Below are 11146 nucleotides of genomic sequence, written 5' to 3'. Positions count from 1 at the left end.
GACTCCTATAAAACAGCTGTCAATCTACTGTCAGCTTGACAGTTCGCGTCCAACACCTTTTGAATACAGTTCTTGCCCAAATTATTAAAATATTTTTATTTTTTTTCTTATTTTACATAAAATAAAAATTATATAAAATGGCCAAAGTAAGTATCTTAAAATACAATGTTATTTAAAAAAATTCAAAATAGAATAAAATTGAGGTTAGATTTTCGAATTAATAACACTTTCAGTTAACCTATTATTTATGCTATTTCTTAATTATTTCAAATATTTTACGGTAATTTTTTAACTATACAAACAACGTGACTAAATTCTAACTCCAATTATTTCTTAACAACAATAAAAGCCTTTGTTTTAAAAGCAGGAACCCACCATGTATTCATTTTTAGATTAGATAATAAAATAAAATACTGTTCTAGTTTATATAGGTTACTTGCATGTAAATATGTAACTTTGAATGATTAATACTCTTTTTTCAGGTTGTGAGTCACGAATATCGTGTGGAAATGACTTGCGATGGTTGTTCCGGAGCTGTGGAAAGAGTTTTAAATAAAATAAAAGGTTAAAATCACAATGCACACAATTTTTGGTTCAACACTAACCTTTATTTCTAGATAAAGGCATTGAAAAGGTTGATATAGACATGGCAGAGCAAAAAGTATTGGTGAAAACATCACTTTCTGCTCAGGAAATTCTCGAAGTGATTAAAAAGACTGGAAAATCAACTGAATATATTAAATCATTCTAATGAAAATGAGAGAAAAGAGATTATTTGATATAAAATTAAAAGAATGGGTTGCTATTTTTAATTATTTGTATTTTATTATCTAATTATATAAATATTTTCTTTTTGGTGAGGATTGTTTTTTATTATCCATTTGTTTTTGGGAAATGTGTGTTAGTATTAAGAGAGATTAAGCTGAATCAGTTTTTATGAGGAGATAGAAGCAGTATCACTTGCGCCTACACATGATTTTATTGAATAATTGATTAATGTTTAAGTTTTGTATTCACATTTCTCTAAATACATAACAGAGACCCGCATGAATAGTTTCATTCGCCCAAATGAAACCTTCACAAAAAAACGAATGGTGAATTAACACTAAGACGACATCAAGAGCGCGCTGCTATGTAACACACGATTCGCTCAATATGGTGTAGTGTCGTTCTACAACATCAAGCAGTAGGCGTCTCTCTCATATGTAACGAAAAACAGCGATCGTCAAAAGTATTCGCGAATCATTTCAAATAATTCATTGCCTCACCTACACAATAGTGCTTTTGTACACAATCGTTGTTATTTTACTACCGAACATAAATAAATTAATGTTAAATTGAATTTAAGACACAATTTAAATTTATGCAAAGTTATCTAAATTTGGCTAAACTTATACAAAATTGTCTAAAATATTCAAAACGTATCAAAATTTCACAAAATAGTTCAAAATGTTACTGAAATTATGTAAGCTTGTACAAAAATATTTAAAAGCGTTCAATTTGTCTCAAATTGTTTAAACTTGTTTAAAACCGTATATTTTATACGATCAAAATGTGGTTAATGTGGTATTATTATTTATTATAATAAAGCACAATTTAAAAATGTTCAAAACTATGTTATATTGTTTATTAACATAAAACAACTTAAATGCTTAAACAGTTTGATTTCACTTAAACTATATCACGCTATGTGATGGTTCTCAGTTGGTGGTCGTGTGTTGACTGTCCTTGATCGTCGTTGCACTCGTTAACACGTCAGCGTTCTACAATTTCGCCTCTAGATGTCGTCATAATACTACATCCCTCCCTCACTTAAACTTGATAACGCGCCGGAAGTCGTCGATCCCGGGTAGGATTCCGCCTAGGCTTCGTTTCGGACTCCCGATCTGCTATAATCTCAGGTTGGGGTATCTTTTTCTTTGGAGTGTCACATTTTGGGTGTTCCGTACTGGTTGATTCGTCAATTTCCGTAAATATTTCCTCTGGCTTTTCTGGGGTAGTTGGTACATCATTAAGAGGGGATTTTACTCGGTCTTATCTCTCATCTGCTCGATCTCATCTACTCGATCTCATCTGATCTGCATGCTTTCGTTTTACAGAATTTCCCAGATCTACTATATAAGAGTACGGTGCTGTTTTTTCAACTATCTGGCCCGGTTTTGATCCGTCCGCTAACGGGTTGTTGACCCAAACAGGTTCTCCTATCTCGAAGGATTTCTCTTTTACATGGTGTCGATCATAACATTGCTTTTGTCTTATACTCTCCTCATCGAGTCGTCTGTGTACATCCGGTTTCAGTTGATCAAACTTATTTCTCATGAGCCGACCAAACATAAGTTCGTACGGTGTTCGTCCGGTCGTTCTAGCAGGGGTTGCTCGATATGAAGTTAAAAATGATTGCACTCGCGTATTTAGATCTATATCTTTTTCACTACACTTCATGCGATTCTTAAAAGTTTTTACAAGTCTTTCCGCGATCCCGTTTGTCTGCGGGTGATATGGAGTGGTACGTACATGCTTTATACCTAACAACGCACAGAAACTTTCAAACTCTTCCGATGTTAATTGTGGTCCATTGTCAGTCACTATTATTTTAGGCAGTCCATACCGCGCGAACATTTTTCTTAAAATATTTATTGTTTTGGCACTTGTCGTTGATTTCATCGGTTCAATTTCAATCCATTTGGTGTAGGCGTCGATAACCGATGGATTCGTGACCACGGAACTGGTGGTGCTGCCCACGAATATAGAGGTAGATGTTGGGTACTCTTTCTCGAACTTTAACAATACTCGCAATGTTCTATAAACTTTTGTATATCGTTGTTGATATTTGGCCAGTAGACGTGTAATTTCGCCATATTCTGCATTCCTGTGATTTCCGGGTGTCCCTCATGCAACATCTTTAATATTGTTTTGCGAAGTTTTTCTGGAATACATATCCTTCCCTTCCAAAGAATCATATCTTTCTCATACGATAGCTCATCCCTTTTTTCGTAATATGGTATCAGTTCATTTGGAAGTATATCTTTATCAAGCCAATATGTTTTAATATATGGTATTATTTTGCACAACACGTGATCCTTAAAAACTTCTTTCTGTAATTTTTTTTGTTGACATCGGCAGGTGTTTAACTCGGAGGTGTAACAGATGTCCTCGCTTTGGTAGACCAATCGCTTCATTTTTACTTGGTGTATCTTCACAGATAGGTAATCTTGACAAAGCGTCCGCCGCTTGATTTTGTTTTCCGGGTGTATATCTGATGGTGTAATTATAACTGTTCAATAACATAGCCCATCTTAACAATCGATTGCTTGCTATTTTTGGTGTTTCGCGTTTATGACTAAAAATACGTTCTAGCGGTTTATGGTCGGTTAAAAGATAAAAATGTCGTCCGTACAGATATTGGTGAAATTTTGTTACCGCATAGACAATGGCTAATGCTTCTTTATCAATTGTCGAATATCTGGTTTCTACGTCTGTAAAAGTACGGGATGTGAATGCAACAGGTCTTAGGGTATCGTCGGGCATTTTGTGAGCTAGCACCGCTCCTGCTCCTCTTGCCGATGCATCACTACTGACGTAAAGTGGTAAATTTTCATTATAATGTACTAATGTTGATTCTGAGGTTAAAGTTTTCTTCAGTGATTTGAATATTTCTGAGTCATGATTTGTCCAATTGAATGACGTATTCTTCTTAAGGTGTCGATGAAGGGGTTCACAAATGATCTGTAGATTTTCGATAAATTTGGCATAATATGTGATTAATCCCAGAAAAGAACGCAATTCTGTGACATTTCGAGGTCGTGGCATTTGCTGTATTGCATGGATGTGTTCTTCAGTTGGGTGTAACCCATTTCTATCTATTTTATGTCCCAGAAATACAATTTCCCTCTGTAACCAGGCACATTTACATGCTTGCGTTTTGATGCCAGCTTGTCGTAACCGTGCTAACACACGTTCAATTCGTTTCAAATGAGTTTCCTTGTCTGGTGCAGTTATTAATATGTCATCTAAATAACATGTGGTACCTTCCAATCCATTTAATATTTGGTCCATCGTTCGTTGGAATAATGATGGAGCAAATGAGGCTCCGAAGGGTAAACGTTTGTAGGTATAGTAACCTTTGTGTGTTGCAATAACTAGATATTTTCTTGAATCGGAATGAACGGGTAGTTGTAAATATGCGTCTTTTAAGTCTATTCGTGAAAAATGTTTTCCACCACTCAGTTTACTAAGCATATCCTCGCATCTCGGTAGAGGATAATTGTCTACCTGAACGAATGGATTTATTGTGACTCTGTAATCTCCACAAAGACGAACATTTCCATTTGATTTAACTGCTATCACCACTGGTGTTGCCCATTCGATCGGTGTGGTAGTTGTATCTATTTGTTCTAATCAGGGACTAAGAACGGAACGAAAACGAGAACGAAAGAACGAAATTAACCGAATAATTTATAAGAACGAAAACGGAAACGAAAACGGAAACGAAAACGAAATTTTTATTTTTCGTTCTTGATTGAAAACGAAATAAATAATTTCGGTTACCGGTTTTAACCGGTTTAATGACACAATATTTTTGTAACCTACTCCTAGTAGACATATCGGGGATGCAAGGGTCTTCTATTCTATATCTTCTATACATATGTATACAGGGTGATTTATAACATACGGAGCAGATTAAAAGAGCAAGTATTAGGGGCCAAACTGAAGATATTTTCTTAATAATGTTGTGATTACAATGTAATAATCACAAAGATATAGAGCATTAAAGTTGAATTAATTGCCCAGCATTTCTTACGATATACGGTATTACACTACGTTTAAATTCAAACTGCGAATATTTCGGGGTTACTTAAGCAATGCCTGATTAGCACCAATAATAAAATCTTTGTAATATGGCAGTTACGGCTATTTAAAAATTTGTTAAATCACTCAAAAACTGGTGTTTGTTTTCTGAGAACCGCTGATACCATGTTTTTATTGCTGTCAATCCAGTTGACTTGGTTACCTAGCAACGGACATGTCATTTAATTTTAATAATCAATGTCATTTAACGTCAAAATTAGAATTTTTACTAATCAAAAAATACAATGGTAATGTACAGTAACGAAGAATACGTAGATATGCTTATTATTTATGGAGCAGCTGGAGAAAACGCTGCACACGCAAGACGTCTGTATTTAGAACGATATCCAAATCGACAGATCCCTTCAGAAAATACTTTTCTTCGGTTAATCGAGCGGGCAAGAGAGAGGAAATTTGCAACCTAAGAAAGGTCTTGGTGGCGGTAGACTAAACAGACATGGAGTGAATGTGGAAGAAGAAATTCTAGAAATTGTGGAAGCGGATCGAAGCACGAGTACTCGTCAAATTTCTCACCAACTCGAGGTATCCCAGAATTTTGTTTGGCGTACGTTGAAAAGTAACGGTTTACACCCCTATCATTTTCAAAAAGTGCAAGGACTGACTCCCGCTGACTATCCTTTGCGGTTGCAATTTTGCGAGTGGCTACTAAATCGTACCAACAGAGAAGCAGATTTTGCGGACAGTATACTGGTAACGGATGAATGCTGTTGTACCAGAAATGGTGTTCTAAATGTTCACAATTCCCATGTGTGGTCGGACGAAAATCCACACGTTATTCGTCAAGGCTCTTTTCAACAACGATTCAGAGTGAATCTATGGGCGGGAATTGTGAATAATACGTTAATAGGAATACAATACCTTTCGAATTACCAGGAACTCTTAATGGAACTTCCTATTTACAGTTTTTACAAGAAAATCTGCCAGTACTCCTGGAAGATATTCCGCTACTTATGCGACGTGAGATGTGGTTTATGCACGACGATTGTCCTGCACATTTTAGTCGTAATGTACGAGATTTCCTCGATAATGCTTTTCGGCAAAAATGGATTGGTCGAGGTGGACCTATTCCATGGCCACCACGTAGTCCTGATCTTAACCCATTGGACTTTTTTTATGGGGATTCATGAAGGATAGAGTATATGCCACCGAGGTTAATACAATCGACCAACTACGACATCGCATCACTGCCGCTACAGAGGACATACGTCCACGATTTCCACGATTATCGTTAAATTGGATTCGTCGTGCGCAGTTGTGCGTCGAAATGCAAGGACAGCACTTTGAACATATGTTATAAAGAGATTATTATTATTATGTTATTTTCTTGTTTTAGAGATTTTGTAATTTTGCATTTAAAACATTATTTTTATCCATTTCATAAATTAACATCTATTATTTCTTTTCATAAATTACGTATTAAAACTAAACAATTAAAATGTCTACTTTGACAGCTCCTTCAAAAATGAGGATGGCGTTGACAAGTATTTTAATTGTTCTTTAGTGAATATCAGCGGTTCTCAAAAGTTGACGCTAACTTATTTAAAAAATTAACATGCGATATCTATGTAACTATTAAGATTTTAACAAAACATTATTAAGAAAATCTCTTCAGTTTGACCTCAAGTACCTACCCATTTAGTCTCCTCCGTATGTTATAAATCACCCTGTATATATTTTTAGTATAAAATAAATATGTTAACAATTTTTTTCTCTTATTTTTAATAATAATAATAACTTTATTTACAAATAACCAAAAATTAACCATGACATAAAATTTTTAAATAAGTAAAAGTTAATTGAAAGAAAGCAAGATCAGAGAGAAAAGAAACAAATATTTAAAATATGAAGCAAAAAAAATCTGTCACTGGCATACCACTAAACTGCATAGCAGTTTGTGCATGGTTTTCAAGTAACTAAATTTAATGAGAATAAATGAAAGAAACTAAAACAGATTCGTGCCTCTCTAATACAGAAACGGTCCCAAACAATTCATTCTAAATTTTATTTTTAATATTTATAAAAAGCAAAAATGCCATCACCACTTAAAATGCAGTTGATTGAAATTTTTAACATTTAAGTTTTTAAAAGCATAAATTTTATGTTAGTAATTTTTGCCAGCTATGATTAAAATTATGACAAGTGACTTATTTGTCAAATACAAAAAAAAATAAAAAAAAGCATGTTGGCATACTTTTATTAGAAAAATAGTAAAAAACCGGTTTTAACCGTTATTTCATTTCGGTTCACGAAAACGAAAACGATATTTTTTGGGTGTGAACGAAAAGAACGGAAACGAAATTTTTCGTTTTCGTTCTGATCGGAAACGAACAAAATACTTTTCGTTTTTAGTCCCTGGTTCTAATACATCTTCTTTAACTAATCTTTCAATCTCTTTTGATACATTCTTCTGTAAGGCTAAAGGTACTGGTCGAGGCCTAAAAGTCTTTGGTGTTACATCGCTGGAAATGTGTATGCGGGCTGTGTGTCCCCTTATGGTTCCAATGCTACCATCAAATAGTTCTTTATGTTGTTCTAAAATTTTCGTTAATTGCTTTTCTACTTTCTCAATTGATACGATCTGTTTGTCGTTGTTTTTCTGATATTGAATGTTACAAATTCGTGCTCCTTCAGGTAATGGTGTTTTGAATGCTATGCACCAATCGAGACCAAATAAAGGTGTGTCGTCTTGCTCAACCACGTAAATGGGTAGTGTTAGTGTTCTTCCATATGCTGTGACTTGTACTTTGGTTGTTCCTAATGTTTTGATTTCTATGTCGGTATAAGCTACAAGATTGTTCGTGGGTTGTAACTTAGGTTTTCCCAAGTTTTTCCATACTTTTTTCCCTATTACTGAATGTGCAGCTCCTGGGTCATAAAGCATTTGACAATCCTTGTTTTCAATCTTAACTGTTAACATTACTTTCTTTGATGTTCGTATGTTACACATAGTTAAAGTATCTGAGCTTGTTCCGTTGTCAGATGATGACTCATCGTTTGTTTTTGTTGTTACGTTTCGCGTGTTTGTAGTTTGATTTTTGTTTAAGGGGGGAAATACATTTAGACGAGATAAAATAAGCGCATTTTCAAGTTATTTTTTCGTGAAGTTGAAATTAGTTTAAAACCTTTTTGATACCCACTACTATTTAGTGATGCTTTGTACTATAAAAATATGTATTCACATATTCTAAAACTTTTATAGGCGAACGGCAAATAGTGATCAGATAGGGGAACGTTACGGAGTGAGCGGTTCCGTTTCAAACATTCTAGCATTCGCTACAGTGGTTAGAATTACTTGCGAATGCATTTAAATTATTCCCAACATTCATATCTTCTATGTGAACCAAAAAAAAGTTTAAAAAATTTAAGCATTTAAAAAATACAGGTGTTTTAAAATAATGTTATAACTTTTTAAGAAAATATTGATATATAAATTAATAAAAAAGTAATTTTTTAACATAACTTATGTATACTTAGAGGTTCAAATAGAAGGTGATATTACTATTTATATGTGTAACAAATTTAATGAAAATCGGTCAAGTAGTTTATTAGTTATCGTGCTTATAAGGTGTAAATACATTGATTTGAGAAAAAGCGCGTTAAAGTTTCAAGTCGTAAAAACAAATTTTTTTCAATCACGAATAACTTGTTGGCTAGTCTGCAATACCCGGACCGTATATCAGACCTTCAGCTTCTTCATAAAATTCACTTTCGATCGCCAACTGGTCTTTTTGTGCTTTTCGAGCTTCTTTAAACACAGATTCGTTACATCGTTACTGCCGAGTAATTCGATGTTCGTCCATTTGTTCAGCGTATATGTTGGCTTGCCTCCCAATAATTAGATTTAATTTACTCATTATTTCCAATATGCTACTGTCTCCTTCATTAAATAAACTAGCCACAATATATGTACTAATATCCACTATTTTTAAGCCAGAATTCAGGTGCTTTGGAGCCAATCGCCAAATAGTAGAGTTGAAACTTTCATTGGCATTTTGAGTGTGGCCCCCCAAACATCTTATTAATAAATTTTCTCTGGATAAATCTTCATAAATTGAATATATGTGTGTCTGAACATCTGGATGCAATGGCACTGGATGCTTCATCAAGGAATCCGACCCATTTGATTTAGCTTTTTGCCACTTGCACTAGCTCTCGGATCCTGACGGACAATGTTGGTGATTTGGATGTTCATCTGTAGAGCACATGTGGTAATAACTAGCCATTATCGCTTTTTTCATGTCCTCTGCACTGATGATATTTCTACGGATAGCAAGACCGGAGTATGTCGTAAGTTTTCTGATTAGAGTATCTGTCAATTTTCCTTTTTCGCCAAGTTTGTATGTTTTTTTTATGTTTCGTAGTCGGGATCCCATCCTCTTTTCAACATGTCCAATACATTCATTTTTAATTACTGGAATATCGTCGCCATATGGATTTTGTTCTAAAATTGCTTTGAACGTTTTGGAATCTTTTTACACCAAACTTTTCTTCGGATCTCAAAAACATCTCTACAATTGCATCGACTTCCATTTTACCGGCAGACCCTCGTGAGTTTTTATGCAATTTTCTTTATGTTGTTTTATTCCCACAGAAGTAAAGATACGGAGTTATAAAAACCGGGAAGACTTGTAGATTGTTATCTATAACGTACTTGTTAAAGGTTTATAACTTCTACAATTTAAATCATTTGAAATTAAAACTTCATAGAATCATGAGCTTAAACAAGATATTGCTATAAAATTAATCGATTTTTTTGATCACGTGACTCACGCATGATCACGTGAATCACGCGTGAGTCACATAGTTTATATGTATAATTTTCACGAAGAACGCGCACCGGGAAAATACGCTATTTTAACGGAAGTACTTAGAATTTCGCTTTAAAATTTTGCTATCATATTCTTAAGATGTTCAGGCAACTTTTTATGGAAAAAAAAATTTTGAGTTTTTTGACGGTTCTAAATGAATTTCCCCCCTTAATTTTATTTTTCCTGAAGAAATGCAAACCTTTGCAAAATGTCCTTTCTTCCCGCACGAAGAACAGGATTTATCCTTAGCTGGACAAGTTTGTACGTTTTCGTGTCGTTTATTACCGCAAAACAAACATTTTTGTTTTCTGTCAAAAGATTTAGGTATTCTTTCCGACCTTTGTTCGTTTTTGTGTTTGTTGAAGTTTTGTTTTGTTACCCGGTATGCATGTTCTAATTGATTTTGTTGAGTAAGTGACGTTAATTTTTGCGAATGAATACTTGCTTGTTCAAGCTTCACGGCTGTAGCTTCAATTTCTGACAAAGTTGCAGAATTATTTGGATGTTCCCGAATGATCTCTTGTTGCCACGCAGAGTTATTAATTGCTATTACGAATTGATCACGCAGACGTTCGTTTAAATTTGCACCAAATTCGCAATTTCCTGCCAAACCACGAAGTCTAGTTATAAATTGAGTTACTGTTTCCGTTTCCTTTCTCATACACATCGCAAATGTTACTCGTTCTGATAAAACGTATGATTTCTTCCCGTAATATTTGTTTAAAACATCTTTTATTTCATTGTACGATTTTGTTATAACGTTATCTGGTCTATAGTGATCTACTAATAATTTAAAAGTTTGTGATCCTACCTTTGAAAGTAGTAGGTTTCGTGCGTCTGCGTCCGTTGTTTTTATTCCGTTTATTGCTAACTCCACTTCAAAACGTTGTATGTAATAATGAAAATCTTCTTGATCTTCTTTAAAAGCTTCAAAATTAAAATGTTTATGTTTTTCTTGTTGTTGTGTTTCCATTTTGTTCCGTTAAATCCGTTTCTTGATTACGTCACCTTCGTTCTCGATTCTTCCATGTGCCTTATGACGTCACGCCACCTGTTATAACTTGTTTCCGTTTGCTTTCTCTAGTTGCCAATTTATGTGGTATTATTATTTATTATAATAAAGCACAATTTAAAAATGTTCAAAACTATGTTATATTGTTTATTAACATAAAACAACTTAAATGCTTAAACAGTTTGATTTCATTTAAACTATATCGCGCTAGGTGATGGTTCTCAGTTAGTGGTCGTGTGTTGACTGTCCTTGATCGTCGTTGCACTCGTTAACACGTGAGCGTTCTACAATTTCGCCTCTAGATGTCGTCATAATACTACAGCTAATATTATAAAAATTTCTGTCAGTACCTAAAGACAGAAATTGAAAGATCAAAAAGGGCTTCGTATACTAACTATACTGAAAATGCGGCAAATAAAGCTGAAGCTACGTGGACAACCATTAATGCACTCAGGGG

The 11146-nt window shown here is 34.3% G+C and overlaps 3 protein-coding genes across 3 annotated transcripts; 1 reads left to right on the top strand and 2 right to left on the bottom strand.

The window, feature by feature from the left end:
* Positions 1–28: 28 nt before the first annotated feature.
* LOC111418026 (Antioxidant 1 copper chaperone) lies at positions 29–860 on the top strand. Its single transcript, XM_023050460.2, has 3 exons — positions 29–146; positions 483–564; positions 618–860. The coding sequence occupies exons 1-3, from the start codon at positions 138–140 to the stop codon at positions 749–751; spliced, it is 225 nt and encodes a 74-aa protein (XP_022906228.2). The 5' UTR covers positions 29–137; the 3' UTR covers positions 752–860.
* A 6242-nt stretch (positions 861–7102) lies between these two features.
* LOC139432042 (uncharacterized) lies at positions 7103–7816 on the bottom strand. Its single transcript, XM_071200372.1, has one exon. The coding sequence runs from the start codon at positions 7814–7816 to the stop codon at positions 7103–7105; it is 714 nt and encodes a 237-aa protein (XP_071056473.1).
* Positions 7817–9792: 1976 nt separating this feature from the next.
* LOC139432041 (uncharacterized) lies at positions 9793–10650 on the bottom strand. Its single transcript, XM_071200371.1, has one exon. The coding sequence runs from the start codon at positions 10648–10650 to the stop codon at positions 9793–9795; it is 858 nt and encodes a 285-aa protein (XP_071056472.1).
* Between the last annotated feature and the right edge of the window lie 496 nt (positions 10651–11146).

Source organism: Onthophagus taurus, chromosome 11, assembly GCF_036711975.1.
Source record: "Onthophagus taurus isolate NC chromosome 11, IU_Otau_3.0, whole genome shotgun sequence".
Taxonomy (NCBI): domain Eukaryota; kingdom Metazoa; phylum Arthropoda; class Insecta; order Coleoptera; family Scarabaeidae; genus Onthophagus; species Onthophagus taurus.
Note: the sequence above shows the minus strand (reverse complement) of the source record. Positions and strands in the feature narration are given on the sequence as shown.